The sequence below is a fragment of the Eubalaena glacialis genome, chromosome 5 (assembly GCF_028564815.1).
Source record: "Eubalaena glacialis isolate mEubGla1 chromosome 5, mEubGla1.1.hap2.+ XY, whole genome shotgun sequence".
Lineage (NCBI taxonomy): Eukaryota > Metazoa > Chordata > Mammalia > Artiodactyla > Balaenidae > Eubalaena > Eubalaena glacialis.
Genome location: NC_083720.1, coordinates 89,611,441 through 89,630,958, shown reverse-complemented (window position 1 = coordinate 89,630,958; position 19,518 = coordinate 89,611,441). Strand labels below are relative to the sequence as shown.

Genomic DNA, 19,518 nt, shown 5'->3' with positions numbered 1-19,518 from the left:
ACATGGCGCTTTGCTTCTTATTGGTCCTTGTGTTCTGAAGCTTACCTGGCCAGTGACACCTGATGTTATCTTAAATCTCAGGCTTTTTAATTTTCCCTTGGACAAGCTCCTTTCTCTAGTGTATTGTTAGTGATTTCCTTGATCAAGGTTTTACCTACTTTTCTGGCCCAATTGAGTCCATAACTATATCAATTAATATAATTCAAACTTGGTGAGAGACAGTCATAAGGCAATGCTGTGTTTATTGCACAATATGTAAAATATCTGTCTGAGAAAATAAAAAGGAAGTGTTGAATGGGTAGGGCATGCTTGCTTTTGTATTCCTTTTCTCAGAAATCACACTTTTTTGGCTGTGGCCTTGGCAACCAAGAGCTAACACATAAAGGCACATGGAGCAGCCAAGGCCTTTTCTAGTTATACCTATGACACTGGAGTCATTTCATCATTTCTTTTCATGGCTTCCTCCTGGCTCCCTATGAACAGTCTTAGAATGAAGATTAGCTGAATAATTCTAATACATAGCAGACATTGACTTGGGTTTTCTAAGCAATACAAAACTTGTATGACAGTCAGATGTGTTCCTCTCCCACACACATCTAGCATGATATGAATGCAAAGTATATTGTGAAGAAAAATTATTAATTATGCTAAAGTGCTTACTTTAGAAGGGCATCTATCTGTCTTGAAGCCCTGAATATATCTATTACAGGCAACGAATAGAAGAAACAAACCTTCTAAAAATGAGTAGTGTCAAATACAACTACATTTATGAACATCAATTGCTAAAGAGGCAAAGAAACTTTAAGACTGCTTTTGTAAATGGGCACCTAAAAAGTACTTTTGAGGTCTGGCTCAGACTCTATTGTAGTACTTTGAGTAAGACCCTCCTCCTGTCTGGGTTTTCATTTTCTTTCTTCCTTCCCTCATTTGTCCTTCCATGTATACTAGCTGATAAACATTGACTCACTGTAAAAGATATGAGGCCAAACCTGAGCTGCCCCGTTTTAATAAATTTGTACCACTATCATTCATTTTGTAGAAGTATTCTCTAAATGTTACTTTCTGTCTTAAAACCCTTCAACATATCCCCACTATCTAGAGAATAAAATTCACGTTCCTTAGGATCATTGCATGCTTTGCCCATCATTATCTGACCCCTTTCTCTTTCTCTCTTCTCATCTCCATCTGCTCCCTACTCCTTGCAATTCATGACCCAGATTCGCTATTTGATTTAATTGTAGTGACTTTCTCATATTCAAGACCCTATTCGTCCTTTCCTTTTAGCCTATAACTCTCTTCCCTCTTCGGGTCTAAGCTACCGTCATGGACTTGTTAGCTTGTCATTTTCTCCATTACAGCATAAAACACTAACAGCTATTCAGGTTAGCACGAAATTGTGTCCTTTGTGTGGCTTGTGTCTCTCTGGTGTCTATTAGAATTTCCCCACAATTAAGATCTTGAAGACCCACCAAGTACTAAAGAGACTTTATTGTGGTTACAATAACTTGGGGACTGGGCCAGAACATCACTGTCCCCCAGCCAATGTCTGTAGTTACTGGACAGTGTCATTTCCTTTATCAGATTGTGAATTATTCCCTTGTTAAAATGCTCCCCAGAATTTCTGGGGAGAGATAATAGGAAGAATTCATTTTCTAATCATGCAGACTTCTTGGAATTCAAACTCACTATTGATTTTATTTCAACCACAAAATTAGCATGTCATTAAATACTGTATATAAAGAGCCACAAAAGCAGACCATTATCCACTCAGCTCCTCCTTCACTTCTTTTCCTCTACTTCAGAAAAAAGGTAAGAATTTCAGATATAAATTCAATGTATCCTCTCCTCATCTTTATTTCAAACTAAGTTGAGATATAGAAAGAATATAATTGCTTAAAATATATCTTTAAACGTTAGAATATTTAAGATAGTGCTAACAATATTTTTAGCATTTAGGTTGAAAAAAAATAGAAGTACCTATAAAGATTTGATAAAAATTATAATGACAGCATATGTTTTCTGAGTCTAACAAAATGTAGTAACAGTGATTGCTATTTTCTTTAGTACACGACTAGTTAACAGGCTATATTAAAAGATCTATTTCTTGAAGTAAATATTTTTCAGTTTGATTAAACATACCACAACCATAAAGGCAAACACATTCAATTTATAGTATGGGGATTTGAATAATTATTATTGAGAAAGCATTAGCCTACAAATAGTTTATAGAAGTAGCATACTGAGAAATGTACAATATTTTTAGAAGAAGAGTGTATTTATCAAAATTGTTTAGAACATCCAAATTCCCAGTTTATCATTTAGTTTATACTATTTAAAAAATATTAAAATAGATACATGAAACACAGAATTAAGTTAAAGAGAAACAAAGTGTTTTACTTTGTACAAAAATTCTAGATCTGATAGAGATGACCAGGAAACAAAAATTAAGGAAAAATATGATCTGAAAGAAAGAATAGCTCAAAGTATATTAGTCAATAATAAAATTCTTGCTTGAAAATCTGTATATAAAATGCTAATTATAAAATAAAGAAAATGTAATAATATTCTCCCTACTTGTAATGAATTCTAATATAGTACCATACTCTTTTTTTGAGTCATGACAATAAAAAATTATTTAGAAATTTATAGAAGTGTTAGGTAAAGTAAAATTAATATAGAATTATCACCCATGAGAAAAATCTAGAAAAAAATTTCTTAATTTAGTTTGAAAATCTGGGATTGAAGATTGTGTGTCAAGGGATATTGGTGACACAAACATTATTTTTTACAAGAACTTATAGAAATGCAACAAGACCAACCATTTAGTACATTTTGGTCAAAAATGATAACATATTTTATGTTATGCTCCAAGGAGAAGTAGCTTAGAGTGGGGACTGGACAAAAGAACCTGACACCTTGGTAAATCATCAAGGGATAAGTACACATTTTCACGGAGAGAAAATAAACGGAGTGTATGATCTCTAAATTTATGTGCGACAAAGGAGAAGAGATGGCATTAGGCATGTGAGGATGAAGACTGAGAGGTGGATATACATGGAGAAGAGACAATCCAATCAGTCCAAGAAAATGCCTGGATAAGTGGAGCAAATAAAAGAAATGCTAAAATGAAAATGGTGGTCTTATTGGAAATAAAGAGATATGAATAAGCCAAATACCCATGGAAATCATTTAGTTTAGTAGAGAAAAGATAAAAATAAAATATGATCTTCTTTGTATACATTTTCTTTGATCAGTTGACTCTCAATAGAACTGAGGCTCCAACAAGACTGAGACCTTAATATTTTGTTCACTGCTAAAATCCCAGCACCTAAGCAATGTCTGACAATAAAAGGTGCTAAATAAATATATATATATATTTTAATTTTATTTTTATTTATTTTTGGCTGCATTGGGTCTTCGTTGCTGTGAGCAGGCTTTCTCTAGTTGCAGTGAGCGGGGGCTACTCTTCGTTGCAGTGTGCAGGCTTCTCGTTGTGGTGGCCTCTCTTGTTGTGGAGCATAGGCCCTAGGAGCACGGGCTTCAGTAGTTGTGGCACGTGGGCTCAGTAGTTGTGGCTCGCAGCTCTAGAGCGCAGGCTCAGTAGTTGTGGTGCACGGGCTTAGTTGCTCCGTGGCATGTGGGATCTTCCTGGACCAGGGCTTGAACCCGTCTCCCCTGCATTGGCAGACGAATTCTTAACCACTGCACCACCAGGGAAGCCCCTAAATAAATATTTTTGAATAAATGAATCAACTAATTAATCTTTCTGTAAATATTTGTAACTTTTTTTCCTGTCTTTCAAAAAAGCCCTCATAAGTAGTGTGAATGAGATGAAAACGAGTAAAGTAGGATAGGGCTGTTAGCTGAAAATATCTGAATGGCTGGCAATGAAATATAAACTTGGTATGTAAGATTAAGGAGCCATAGTAGATTTTGACCTTGGTCATATGATAAAACTTCTATTAGTATTTTTTCTAAAATACAGTCATTTTCTTCTTCTTTTTTTTCTTTTCTTTTTTTGGCCGCGCCATGTGGCATGCGGCATCCTAATTCACCAACCAGGGATTGAACCACCTCCCCTGCAGTGGAAGCATGGAGTCTTAACCATGGGACCACCAGGGAAGTCCCCAGATATTTTTATTTTACATTATCTTTGGTTTCTTTTAAAGGAAAGTAATCCTACCTAAATAAGAAAATATATTAGATTGACAAGTAATATACCGTTTCCTCATTTCCCCATTCACAGGACTTGATAGTCATGAAGGTCCTCATCCTTGCCTGCTTGGTGGCTCTTGCCCTTGCAGGAGAGGTAAGTACAGAAAAATATGTTGAAATAACTAAGAGATAGTACTATCTGCCTATTTGCAGAATGTAGTGTTACCAACATTTTAAATGTATAAATAATGCAGGATCTCAGATTTTTTTTTGACTTCTAAGAAAATCATTTACATTCACCCACTATCTCAACAGAATCCTATTGGACCACAAATCTGGGTCAAATGCTTCTACAGTATTGTGCCACCAGTCCCTAAAGGAAAAGCAAACAGACCAATAAGCAGCAGACAAACAAGAAGAAACACACATAAGAACAAAAAAATGAGTAATATTGCACAAATACAATTGCATGCATGTGCAATCTTGATAAATATATCTTATTCCAGTGATGAAATATACATATCTCTTACTCTAGGGAACTGGGCTGATTCCTACCTGTACATATTCAACAGAGGATGCTACTCCAGAAGATGAATAATCATAAACATATTCATAATCATAATAAAAAGTGTTCAATACAAATTAAAATAACTCCTTTTTTGTTACCCATAAAAAAGACTCTTCATTAAGGTAAAATTAAAATATACCAATAAACAGGTACTAAATATGAAAGCTGTAAAAGCAATTACAAGTCTCTCAAAAGACATATAACATTTTTTATTTCTCAAATTTGTGAAATAGCTCTCCATAAGGAAGGTAAAAATTAGGTAGGAAAAATGTTTAATAATGGGTTAGCTATGGGAACTAAAATGGTGTCTTTTTTTCTCTATAGAAAGAAGAACTCAAAGTATCCGGTGAGGTAAGATATTTTTATTCAGAGAAAATTTCCAACCATAAAGTAATAACACTTCCTGATGATCTAGTAGAAGACTCAGCTGATTGTTGATTTCTTTTTTCTTTTACAGACTGTGGAAAGCCTTTCAAGCAGCGAGGTAAGACAACGTTCATTCGGAGGCAATTTCCCAAATTTAGAACAAAAAAATACTGTACTTTCTTTTTGTGTTACATTAGGGCAGTTAAGCCAATGTAGCTATGTTCTGACAGGTAACTAATGTAAATTTCCACTGTATATGTTTAAAGACAGAATAAATGTCTAGAAGATTTAGTATTCTAGCAGTTTCTAAGTTTGCCTGCTACTTGAATTGTGTCACTGCGCCCTGCTTTTTTTTTTTTTTTTTTGATGAACTATACAGTCCTCTTTTCTATCTTGAACTCTCTCTATGTTAACCTCTTTCCCTGTTTTGACATTTATTGAGCACTTTCTGTATCAGACTTTGACTAGGAGCTGTGGTACAAACTGGAAAGAGGGATGCCCTTAGTAAAGAGTGGGCAGACATGCAAATGGACATATTTTGTTATTATAATAGCAATCTAGTAAATAAGAGGCAGTGAGAATTAGTGTAGTCCTAAATCTGCCTGGGGGAGTCATGTAGATATTAATGCTTGCACCACTCTTTTTGGGTCTGTTATCACCTGTTAGTTAAATGGTACATCAATATACTTTGTCTCTTTGCAAAGGTTATAAGATCCTTAGGGGAGGGTATGTATTTCTTACAATTCATTTGAAGCCTAAACATAACAAGGGAACTAAGAATGATTAACAAATGCATCAATGGTTATTATCATATATTTTCAATGACTATTCTTCTAGAACTGGATGAGGGTATTAGAGATCATTTGTTGTCATAAGTAGGGAACAGGGGGATAGAGAGAAATTAGCTTCTGTTAAATGCCTCTTTTGGTATTATGCTCACTAATTTTCTTTTCTTTCTTGACTGCGTCATTTGTTCTTTTATACAACAGATTTATTCAGAAGAGTGTAACATAAAGTTTCAGCAATTAAAATAATGATATTATCAAACAATATGTCTGCATTAGCCTATTAAATGTCTTCATTTTCTGATGTATGTTGACAACTAAGAATTGTTCATTAAAACTAAACCTGATTTTATTATTTTTTTCCCCGAAGGAATCTGTTACGCACATCAACAAGGTAAAACCGTTATCTTTAAATGTACATATTTTCAAAATTTCCTGTTTGATTTTTACAAATAGTAACATTTCTTTACGTGTAATTGTTTTTTAGCAGAAAATTGAGAAGTTTAAACATGAGGAACAGCAGCAAACAGAGGTAATTTTTTCATGATTAGTATATTTTGAAAATTATAATGAAACATAATACATGCAAACGTACTTATAATAATTATGTTCAGTCTAAAGAATGGTAATAATATAAACATCAGTGTAAGAAATTAAACTTTGAGAAGGTGAAGATATTTTGAAAGACTTAAACACATTTTTAAACACATAATCAGCTTCCAGAATTTAGTATAAATACCTAAGAATAACTATTGGATGGATAGTTACGGATATGGATATGGTGGATGGTTGGATATGGTGAGGAAAGAGAGGAGGGAAGCAGTGTGGCAAAAATCCTAATTTGATCATTTATCAGCTGTGTAACCTTGGCTCCAAGTTTATCTGTACCTCAATTTCTTCACCTGTAAATTGAGAATATTCATAAACCCCCAGGATGGATGAGCTGGCACACAGTGAATATTCAATGATTTTACATTAACATTCTGTAGCTTTTATGTTCCCATTTATGAATGCGTGGAGTTCCTAAAAGTATTTCCATTACGCAGATGAGAGAAGTGACGTACAGAACAATTGAGTACACAGTTGTGTGACAATATCACATAGTTATTAAATAGCACAGCGTGCTTAAAAATAAGGATTGGGAACAACATAAAATTCTGTAATTAAATTACTTTTGTGGTAACATATTTATCTAATTGCGATATTTAAGCTTTCCTGTTTTACCAATGAAGTTACATTGTCTGGAACTTACACCAAATATTTGCTAAATCGAAATGAATTTACAAATTGATGCCTCTTTAAAGACTCAAGATTACCACCTTCTACCAAGGGAAGTAGTGCTAGAAGTTTGCTGTTGTTAAGTAACTCCTTGAATTAAAAAAAACAAATTAAGACTTACTTTTCATTAAAACAAACAAACAAACAAAACCTTGGAGTTATCCCTTTAAGTCTTTTTAAAATAGATCTTCATTCATTATATGAAAACAATTTTGACTATTATCAACACATTGTTGAAAAGTCTGTACCCTCTGAAGACCAAAGTATATAGCTACAGCTCTGCAGGCAACTCAGGAAAAGGTGAAACAAGTCTTGATATCTCCAAACATGGATTTCTTTTGGCTCTGTGGATTCATCTATGAAGGAAGTGGGTTAATGAGAAATCCCTTAGTGAGCATTTTACTCATTAATCTTCACAGGACCCCAAATAATTTCTTAACCAAAGTAAGTGAAAGATTTTCTTTCTCTCTTTTCACTGAATTATTGTTCAAAAAAGAGGAGGCTAATTCATCATGAACGACAATTATAACTGAATTACGGACGCAAAGATTATTTTTCCTTCTTTCCAGGATGAACGCCAGGATAAAATCCACCACTTTTCCCAGCCACAGTCTCTAGTCTATTCCTACACTGGGCCAATCCCTTCCCCTATCCTCACACAAAACATCCTGCCTCTTGCTCAGCCCCCTGTGGTGGTGCCTTTCCCTCAGCCTGAAATAATGGAAGTCCCCAAAGCTAAGGAGACTATCCTTCCTAAGCATAAAGAAATGCCCTTCCTTATATCTCCAGTAGAGCCCTTTATTGAAAGCCAGAGCCTGACTCTCACTGATCTTGAAAATCTGCACCTTCCTCTGTCTCTGCTCCAGTCCTTGATGCACCAGCCTCCCCAGCCTCTTCCTCCTACCTCCATGTTTCCTCCTCAGCCCCTGCCGTCCCTTTCTCAGCCCAAAGTCCTGCCTATTCCCCAGCAAGTGGTGCCCCACATCCAGAGACATATGCCCATCCAGGCCCTTTTGCTGTACCAGGAGCCTGTACTTGGTCCTATCCGGGGGCTCTACCCTGTTATTGTAAGTCCAAATTTACTAATTGTGCTGTTTCACTTATGATGTTAGAGTAATTGAAAGCTCTAGAATAAAAGAAAAAATGAATAATGAATGGTTCCAAAATGCATATAGTTTAGATCAGTGGTTCTCAACACTAGCTACAAATAGAATAACCTGAAGAACTTCCCCCCCCCCAAATCTCAATGTCTAGGCTTACCCATGGAGATTCTGATATAATTGTTCTTTCTATGTAGAAGAAACTGAATATTGGGAAGAAATAATTTCAGGGACTATGATTTAATTGGCCTGTTGATAATTTAGATAAAGAGGATTAAGGTGTACTAAAGCCAGAATTAAATTTGATAATCTCATTTGGTTGTGAATAACAAACCTAAGAAAGTTTGTTATTTTCTACAGTTTTGAAGTTTTCCTTATGCACAATTATTTCCCCACATGCCTCATTTCACATCTTGTTTTTGATGTATGAGCATATGAGGGCAAAATACTGAGGTGTTTATTTCAATACTCATGAAATTCTTAGGGAAAGTGTTCTTGCCAAAAGGTGAATTGTATATTTATTCATTTATTTTTTAATATTTATGGTCTAAGAGGATTTCAAAATTAGTGCCCCCTCCTCACTTTTGGTAAGCTTTAGGAGTTTGGAGATAGATTGATCATTTTTATAGTTAATATCTTTTTACATTTCATTTTCCTGGATAAGCCCCAAATAGTGGCAACTTCCATCAATATACCAACTTAATTATTAATTATCAATTTATTCTCAATGACTATTATTTATGCACCTGAAATTTTGTATCTTTTATATTTCAAATAATTCAAAATTGTATGTATGTGCTGTTGACAGATTTGATTGTTTTTCTTTCAATTGCCTATATCCTTATGCTTGATTATCATCATTTTTAGGAAAAACTGAAAATAATTTCTTCTACTTTTATGTAAACATGTTAGAGCTTATTTTAAAGATCAACTACATTCACATTTCCAACTTAGGCTTTATGAACTTCAATTAGTTATCAGTTAAAATTTATATATTGTCTTTTAATTCATGAGTAAAAATACAGTTTCTTAGTCCAGACATAAGGCTTAAAAAGGGAATAGAATATAGTTTTGAGATTCTAAAGATGCAAATCCTTTTGTGGTCTTGACCCAGTAGACATAAAACAATTCCAAATGAGCTGATATTTGGTCCTAGAGGAACTTTTATATGCCTCCAAGATAGGGCACAACATGGTGCATTTGTAATAAAATTTCTCTTATGAATTAGTCCCACCAAAATTAAAAATGGGGAGAGATGAAGAGTTATACCATATAACCAATTCTATATTTGTTCTCTATTCCACAGAATTGACTGTGACTGGAAATGTGGCAACTTTTCAATCCTTGCATCATGCTACCAAAATAATTTTTAAATGAGTCGACATGGAAAAAATGAAACTTTATTCCTTTATTTATTTTATGCTTTATATGGCATTCATCTTAATTTGAATTTGACTCACAAACTCTATATTTTCAAAAGTTTAATTCAACAAAATTTCAACTGTAAGTGGGAAATACCATAAACATATCAAAAATATGTATAAAAATAATTTCTGGAATTGTGTTTATTATTATTTCTTTAAGAATCTCTTTCCTAACCAGTCATTTCAATAAATTAATCCTTAGGCATATTTAAGCTTCCCTGTCTTTATTATAATTTTTCAGATGTAATTGGCCTCTTTATTTTTAACTTAAAGTTATTATTGGCATTAAAAATAGCCGTGGAAAAATTGAAATTGAATAGAATGCTTTGAATTGAATACCAGAGGCTATTAAAAGGTGGAGGAAAAGATAGGGTGATCATATGCTGCCTATACTCTAGAAAGTCCTGGTTTATACCTATTATCTCAGTTGAACTATTACACTTGTGCCTTTCACTCTCAGAAGTATCAGCATTAGATGTTAAATTTTATGGTCATAAATTAGGAATTTATGACCTAATTTATTTATGACCTAATAAATAGGAAAACATGTGATATTTTTTCAAATGTGATATCGGAATCACAGCTCTATAACGTGGTAGCTAAGTGGTGCTGCATAAGTTAGCCTCTAAGAGGTTCCATTTCTACATCTATAAAATAGTCAATTTAAGGGGTTTTACTGAAGTTTTAATATGAATAGTGCACTGCACGCTACATGATAGGTGTTCCTGGTTGCCCCATGTTCCTGACTTCACTTACACCAGAGCAGCAGGAGCCAGTGTCACAGTCAGAATGAGCCGAGCTATGTGATTTTAGCCATTAATGCACAGAGAGCAGACTTACGTGAAGCTCCGATATCCATTGTCTCTGTCTGTGGGGTAATTGTTTCATCGTGATGAATTATCTGTCTACCAAATCCTACATTTTTATACACAATTCCATCCCCTTGAGTTTACACAGTGACTTGTCTAATTTCATCTTTCCTGCATCCTCAGTGTTTCCCTCACCACAGGATCAAGTCCAAGCTGTACTTAGGCATAATATCTCCTATCTTTAAAGAAACATTCCATCCTTGGCAGTTCTTTAGGTTACTCTATGACAACTGTCATAAAAGAAGTATCCAAACTGCTGTGTCCATTTTTTCACTTGTTATTCTCTCATTAGCTTGCTCCAATCAAGATTTTATTCCTATGGAAACCACTTTCTTGAAGATTACCAATAACTTTTATCTTACGAATCTGTGTTCATTTTACCCAACCTCTCAGTGCTATTTCATAGAGTTGATCATTCCTTTTTTGAAATATCACACTTCTTTTTGTTTGAAATCCTAAACCTGTTAAGCCCTTGGTTTCTCTCTTAACTCACTAGCCACTTGTTTGCAGTCTCCCTTTTGGCATTTTCTCCTTTTTCAAAACTTTAAGGGTTGGAGTACCCTAGAGGTTAACCTTACTTTGGTTGATGTTGTTCAGTTCCAAGGCTTTAAGTCCATTCATGAGCTCAGAGCTTCCACACATATGTCTCCAAACTTACTTCTTTTCTGAACCCCAAACTCACGTACTCAACTGCATTCTTTGCCTCCACATCTGAGTACCTAATTAATATCCCAAACGTGATATGGCCAAGCATAAATTTTTGTGTGAATCCAGTCCCCAACCTGCTCAAAATTTAATTGGGCATATTTCAATAACAAAGGCAAGTGATGTAATAGTATGTAGGCAATAGACCTGAATAGGCACTTCACGAAAAGAGGTTATCCTAATGGCCAATAAATATATGAAAAAGTGCTCAACATCATTAGTCCTCGGGAAAAATGCAAAGTAAAGATACTGAATAATATCATGACACGACCACCAGAATGACTGAAATGAAAAGAATTGGTAATACCAAGTGTTTGCAAAAAAAAAAGCAAACAAAAGGAATGAAAAGCAAAGCTAAAATAAATGTTAACTGGTACAAGCAACTTGGAAACCTGCATTAGTCTTTGTCGAAGATAAACATCTGCTTATCTTATGACTAGCAGTTTCACTCTTACGTATATAACCAAAAGCAATATATATATATATAAAATATACATTTATATATGTTTGCTCTAAAGACATTTATACATATATATATATACACACATATATGCTCTAAAACATTTAACCAATATTTTTACCAATGTTATTATTAATATCCCAAACTAAAATCAACATAAGTGTGAATTAACAGTATTTTGTATAAATAAATTGTGGTATACAATGCAAAGGGATATTATACTGTAATTAACATGAATGAGTTACTGTCACACAAAACAAAGTGGATGAATTTTATATAAATAACATTGAATGACAGTAACTGGACACAAAATAGAGTGGAATGTACAACCGCATAAATAGAATCTATTAGAATCTATGAGCAATTAATATCTGATGAGATAAACTAGACTATTGGTTATCTGAGGGAAGGTAGAACTTGATAGGGAATGTGAGAAAGTGCTCTCAGGTATTAGTGATGTTCTTTCCCTTAGCCTAGAAGATGAGTACTCTGTGGTAATTCATTTAGATGTGAGCACTCAGTGCATTGCCTACCTTCTTCCTTTTCCCTATGGTTGGGGCCTCACCAATGCAGAATCACTTCTTTGCTTTTGGACTTGAATGTAATTACATACTAGGGCATAAAACCCGGTTTCCTCAGGAGCTGTGGAATAGTTGGCTAATGCTACTGTGAAATGCATAGTTTAAGCCCCCACTGGGCTGAAATTTTTAAAATGAGAAGCAGGAGGTAAGAGAGAACTTGCAGATTAATTCTCCCTTCTTTTATTCTCTGTATATTATTCAGCGGTGGTCATTACACAATAATCACCTTCCGTTTTTGATAGCTAAAACAATTCAGAGGACCCAAACAGTTTATATTAACAGAACAGCTTTATTACAGGCGGACGATAGAGTACAGCAGGAGAAGGGTATGCACTGAAATCTAAGGAGCAAATTTTATTTATCCTTCCACTGCTTGGTAGCAAAAGATATGTTTCATATTCACATTGTTAAACCATAATCGAGGGTGTGCAAAGCACCTCAATACCAGGAAGGTCAAAAATATTTGTTGTGAGGATCTCTTACAATAAGCTAGTCATGCAGGCATATTCTAGCTACATGACTAGTCTTAACCATTGAAAGCCAAACCCCAATTTGCTCCTCCACTTCTAGATTCCACTGAAATCTGGTGCAAACCATATTCAACTATTACTAAACAATGTTGACAGGCTGATATATCCTGCTGGAAGCAACTCACAGACATATGGTTACAGAATATCATTTACTTTCAGTTATTAAGCATCATAGTGTTGGCCAAGGGTCAGTAACTCTGGAGACAAGCATACAGTGAACCCAGACCAGCTGAGATTAACCCATGGTATGCACAGCCTTTCTGGAAAAATCTTGTGTGCTGATAAAGCACACACCTTGTGTGCTGATTATCCTTCAACTTGTAGTGAAGTTGTTCTTGCATTGCTTTCATCTTTCCTTACCTCCATTTACATAGGGTACAGGCATATACATAATTTATAATTGCTTCCAAACAAATTTCAGTAAACAATCAATCTAAATAGAAGCTGAAGTTGTAGACATTTATAAATATTTATTATATAAACACAAAATGAATAAACATAAAATATTGTAACAAAGTTGATATTGAATTTAAAGAAATACTTTAACATGACAGAATGTATTTTCTCTTTAATAATTACCAGTTACATTGAAGAAATGCCTGAGTCTTTGAGAGAACCAATATGAAAACTGATCTAACTATACTACAAAAATATTGAATTTTCTGTATCAGTGACTATAGTGCGTGGAACTTTTTCCCTTCAAAAGTTATGTTCAAGTCCTAAGCCCTGGTACCTGTGAATGTGACCTTATTTGGAAATAGGGTGTTTGTAGGTGTAATCAAGTTAAGATAAGGTCATACTGGATTAGAGTGGGACCTAAATCCAATGACTGTGGTTCTTATAAGAAAAGGGAAATTTGGACAGAGACATACACAGACATACACAGAGGAAAGATAGCCATGTGAAGGCAGAAGCAGAAAATGAAGTGATGTAATTATAAGATACAACCACAAATTACGGATGCCAAGAATTCTTGGCAACCACCAGAAGCTCTGAAGAGGCAAGGAAGGATCTCTAGAGCCTTCAGAGGGAAGATGGCCCTAACCAATACATTGATTTCAGTCTTCTAGCCTCCAGACTTTGAGAAAATAAATTTCTGTTGTTTTAAGCTACGCTACCCAGTTTATGTTTTTGAGTTATAGCAATCCTAGGAAACAAATACCATGAAATGTACAAAATTTGGTTACATTTTGTTCAAAAATCAGTTGAAAATCTTTGATCAAATTATTTAACAAGTAGAGAACCAAAAAAGTTCTGCCTTACTAAAATTATTAAGAGCAAAGCTTGCAAATGGGAAGACATTGAAATTTATTCCCCATGGAAGAAATTTTTAAAAAATAATGAAAACTCAAATAACGTACAAAATATAATTTTGAACTTCTACAATTGCAATTTGGTATATCTTAAAATGTAGCTAGAATATTTTAATTGCTTTTGGATGAAGAAGTGACTATATGTTCCAAGCCAAGAGTATCATGATACCACAATCCCTCATCTCCAATGGGGGAAGTTCTTGAACCTAACAGAGGAAATTAACATTCCTCTATTGATGCATGGACACTCAGGGAAACTGCAGTATAATCACTTCCTCTAGGATTATAAGACCTGACTGATCATATGCCCCTGGGATGTGAGCTATCCACATCTACAAAGTAAGTCAGTCCATGGAAGAATGATGGCGAAGTTTGAACAAAAGTGTTAATGACTACCTTCAAGTTCTTAAATCCCACTGTACTCTACTCTTGCAATTTTTATTTGCATGAATTAATAAATTCCTTTCTTCTTTGCATTATTTTGAGATAAGATTTATTTATGTCACTTGGAACCATAAGATTCCTGACAGAAGAGAAACAAGTTTCTGTACCTCATGGTTCTATGTTAGTGGATCTTTCACCACTTATGACCATAAAGCTTATATTTTTGAAAAAAAAATCCAAGATGGAGTTTTTGAATTATAAAATTAATGTTTTAGTTCAGGATTTCGTAACAAAACACCACAGACTGAATGGCTTAAACAACAAACATTTATTTTTCACAGTTCCAAAGGTTGGGAGTCCAAAATCAAGGTGCCAGCAGATCTTGTCTGATGAAGGCTCCCTTCCTGGCTTGCAGATGGCTGTATCCTCACACGAGAGAGCGAAAGACCGTCTCTCTTATATCTTTTCTTATAAAGGCACTAATTCCACTCATAGACATTCCACTTTCATGACCTAATTGCCTCCAAAGATGCCGCCTCCAAATGCCATCACATTGGGGATTAGGGCTTCAATGTATGAATTTGGGGGAGCACAAACATTTAATCTATAGTGATTAAAATGACCTGAATTTTCAAACTGAGTAGGTCTTGTGAAATTTAGGACAGTAGGATCCCAACTACTGAAAGTGAAATATATTGGAAGATATGGAAATTTAGAGAACCTCCAGATCCCAAATGCTCCTGAAAGTCTCACTGTGCCTCTTTTTCATGATGAAATCATGATTTCTTTGTTTACTGTAGCTAATCGTTACCTTAATTTCCCACTTCTCACTTTTGTTTCACTATAACCAGGATTCAACCTTGATATGAACTGGAAGTTCCCAATATTCGGTCACACTTGACCTGTGTACTCCTGCATGGCAACAATGGATTGGAAGGAGTAGCAGAAGAGGAATGCATACATTCTTCAGTTCACTGTCAGCACCATTTTTTCACAACCATTTCTTTTACTCGTGTTATTTGTCAAGCTCTAGAAGGCAGTTTGGTAACCCTAATCAAAACGGAAACATTTAAACATCTGTAAATAGATATGCTTAGTTCAAATGGCCCATCACTTCCCTGTGTCTATAGACAAAGCATAAATGACTCTCCTTTAAATTGTCCATGAAGAATAAACTTTTATAAAAATATTTTCTGCCTAACGACAGTTGACTGAAAACTCGAGTGGGAGGTGCAAAGTAATTGAAATTGTATTTCCGACCTCAGGGGAAATGGAAGGAGACTAGTGTCACCAAACCAAGTGATAACTGGTAAACTCCGAAGCAAAGTGATAATTTAAAATTTCAGAGATATAGTGAATGGGGTAATGATTCCACGAGAAATGGTCAAACCAGAAGTGATCTCTGTGTGAGGCTCATTATTATATCCTTAGCAAAATTAATGGCTGTCTTATCACATTGGTTTTTGATATATAAATACAAAAATATTCTGGTGAACAGAATTTGTCTGCTGAACAGAACTCTGGCTCAAGCTACTATTAGAGAGAGTGATGCCCACCTGCTATTTACAAATAAGAATCAGTTTATGGATCTATATCCCTGGAATGAAGAGAACGTCAAAATTCTACAGGAAAGATCATACTATAACATCATATTTCCAACCCTGGTACTTACTTTCAGACTATGAATTTTGGGCATTTACCTGGATAAAGGGTACTATCTGATCTTCTTACGGACTCTGGGATCCATGCTCTGTCTTACCACTCATTACTTGGAATGGAGACTGTCCTGATAGTCTTTGTTTCGTGTTGAGATTTCTTTGAGTCAAGCAATAATTTGTGTTGCCACTCAAGTTTGCCTCCTTTCAAGCCTAGTGTTAGTCTAAACCATTTATGATAAGCCTTCAGTTCAGAGTGTACAGTTTGACTGGATATACTTAGCAACTGGTCTAATCCCCATATTACCTCCCTGATATATGGAGTAAGGAGGTCAAAAAATACCAATAGAAACCATTGTTGTGTCTCTTTCTATAAGAAAATAATAATTTTGCATCTCTGTGAGAATTACAACTGTTAATCACTAAAAGATGCAAAGACTAAAAGATAGTGAATTACATCATTATTCTACTTCCTCACTTGGCCTTTGAAATAGCTTCTTGGATAATAACAACAGATTATTTCAAATTTAATGAGGTTATGACACCTATTACAGGTGGTATTTTAATGTGGTACACATCAGATAAATTCCTGATACTTATTTTATAGCTAGTAAATGCATTTTTCTCCATTCTGGCTTAAAAACTAAAGAAAAAGAAGAAAATACCAGTAACAGTTTGCTTTCGTCTTAAAAACAGAACTTTCTTTTGCATAGGACAGTTTTTAAGGACAAGTCTACTCTAGTCTTGCGTCACAGTTTAGACTACAGAAAACGTGACTGTTTTATTGCACTACAGTTCATCGTGCATTCATTAAATAGATGGCTTTATTCCTGCAGGATTCACAACACATGAAGCTGTGTTTTGTTGATTCCTTGGGAACTGACATGATGATAGAAGCTGGGAGATACATTTTATGAAGACATAGGAATCTGTACATTCCATTAATTTCCTGCAGGTCCAGTAGTCTGAGTATGTTGACAAACCTTCTCTAGATTGAATAACAAGTTGTTTCACCTGTACTTCTTAACACAGAGAAGGCAGGAGACCCAATGTGAAATTGCTTTTTAAAAGAATTTTCAAGGCAAGAAATACACGTTTGGATGTTATGTCTATGTATATACTTAATTAGTAAGAAACAGAACCACTGATAGCTATCTAGATTGTCTAAGCTGTGGTACAAGAGACCTTGTTACCTGTGTTTTGTGATCTGGGGGATACAAGGTTCTTAAAGAGTCATGACAGATTGGGTTGGTTGGGAAGCCTGGAATAAACCCTGGAAAGTAAATTTCACCTGGGTATTTGAAGATATCAGAGTAAGCAACTATTGTCATTTTGAGAAATAACTCCTCATTGGAGTTTTGGAGGACACTAAACAGCCCACCATGAATACTCTGTTACTGTGTGTCCTGTGCTAACTCTTTAAATCATTGTTATCTAATCTACCTAGTTATAAACTCAAGTATAATCAAATGAATTGGGCCCAAACAAGTTCTGATGGCATACGTAAACAGCATAACTAGGTTGTTCAAATTCCTAATGCACCCACAACTGCCACACTGCTGTTCTTCTCTGCAGCCACACCTGTGTTCTCATAGAAAATATTCTATAAACAGCTGACTTCAAAGGAAAGATCTTAGACCCAGTTTATAATCTACCAGCATCAGCTAGAAGTGAACACTTAAATTTTTTTCATTAAAATGTGATTGAAAGTGTCATAAAAATGTAGTGGAAACAAAATGTTATATACATAAAGACTTACAAGATTGTGTAAATTCTGATGAATGGATTAATGACAAAAAATAGGAATGGTGCCTTAAAATGTAATTTATTGAAAAGAAGAAAGAAAAAATCTCAGTCACTGCACACAATTATTTGAAATGATGGCACTTACAGGAGAAGTGATTCAAAGGCTTTTTAAACAAATTTTCCATACAGAAATTTAGTAAAGACTTTAATTCCCTCTGACTCAGCGGCTTTCATACTGGCCTGATACAACTGGAATTTAGACAATAAACTGTTAGGACAATTTCACTTAAGGATGATATGCTATCTAATATACAGTAGAGAACTCTAGAAGAGAGTGCCTTCAATTTGGGACTGTCCTATTCTAAAATAGCAGTCAAAGCCTTTGGATAGAATGGTTTTACATGATAGATGAAAGAAATTTAGAGCATGGAATTTTCAGTCCCATCTGTAAATAGAAAAAGAAATATGTGGTTAGTTATGTTACATGTTTTGAAGGGAAGAGGCACTGTTATGATATGATACATTTTAATAGTTGTTTTTTCTTCATCTTAAGATGAAGCTCACAAAGTTATCTGTGCTTTCCTGTTACTGATGTACATACCCATTGCTCCTGAGTTTTAAGTTTTACAGACAATTTATTACTAGGTAGCATTTTCCTTTGCAGTGACAGAAAATATGGCAAGGTAATTCAAAGAAAAAGCTTCCACATATGTCAGACTTTTATCATTTTCCTTATTTTGATCTGTTGTAAGGGAAGTTTCCACCACTGGAAAGGGAAAACACACACACACACACACACACGCACATGCACACACACACATACACACAATTAGAAACTCCAATATACTGGATTAAAGTAATTAAAACAAATCTGGAGACATTTAAGTCTGTTTTCTTTGACAGACAAACACTTGGTTTTACTATGTGACTTGCTAAGGATTTCTACTGCAGTGATCATAAAGAATAAGATTCCACTGTTGGGTTCACCAGAGTCTCAAAGTCACATCTTGATGGAAAATTAGTAACATCAACACTCCTATACTTGTATAGGAGTTTCAATGTAATAAATTATATTAATTAAATTAGCTAATTTTTATTGTTATTTAAATTTATTATTATTATGAAACAAAAATTTGCAAATGTCCAAGACAATTTAATTATTTTGTAAGTGCTAATGTGTCTGCATGCATCTAGACTACAGGAAAAAAAACAACTTTGCAGAATACAGTCATATCTTTGTACTGAGTTCTCATATGAAAAGAGGATCAATGGTTAGACAAGTAATTTCCAACTTACCAAAGACCGTAATTGTGGAGCTCCTGAGAATTCACTTGATTCTTCTGAAGGAACAAAAATTGTTAAAATCATGTGATGCAGGTAGTTGGCAATAAAATTTTTCTAAATCAAAAAATGACCACTACTTATTTTCCCAGCAGTATGCTTAACAGATTATTATATTTAATCGCCTTCAGAGTTATTAAAAACAAGCATCATTATATTATTTCAAGTAACCAGAAAAGATTAGGATTTGAATTTAGGACTTCTGGATGTCAAAATCTGTGCTTTATTCCCCACACTGCTTTCTAATGTATATCATGG

At 34.6% G+C, this 19,518-nt stretch overlaps 1 protein-coding gene across 1 annotated transcript; it reads left to right on the top strand.

The window, feature by feature from the left end:
- The first annotated feature begins 1,716 nt into the window (after positions 1-1,716).
- Positions 1,717-8,258, top strand: CSN2 (casein beta). Its single transcript, XM_061191016.1, has 7 exons — positions 1,717-1,809; positions 4,247-4,309; positions 5,048-5,074; positions 5,181-5,207; positions 6,245-6,268; positions 6,365-6,406; positions 7,722-8,258. The coding sequence occupies exons 1-7, from the start codon at positions 1,717-1,719 to the stop codon at positions 8,256-8,258; spliced, it is 813 nt and encodes a 270-aa protein (XP_061046999.1).
- Positions 8,259-19,518: the final 11,260 nt, after the last annotated feature.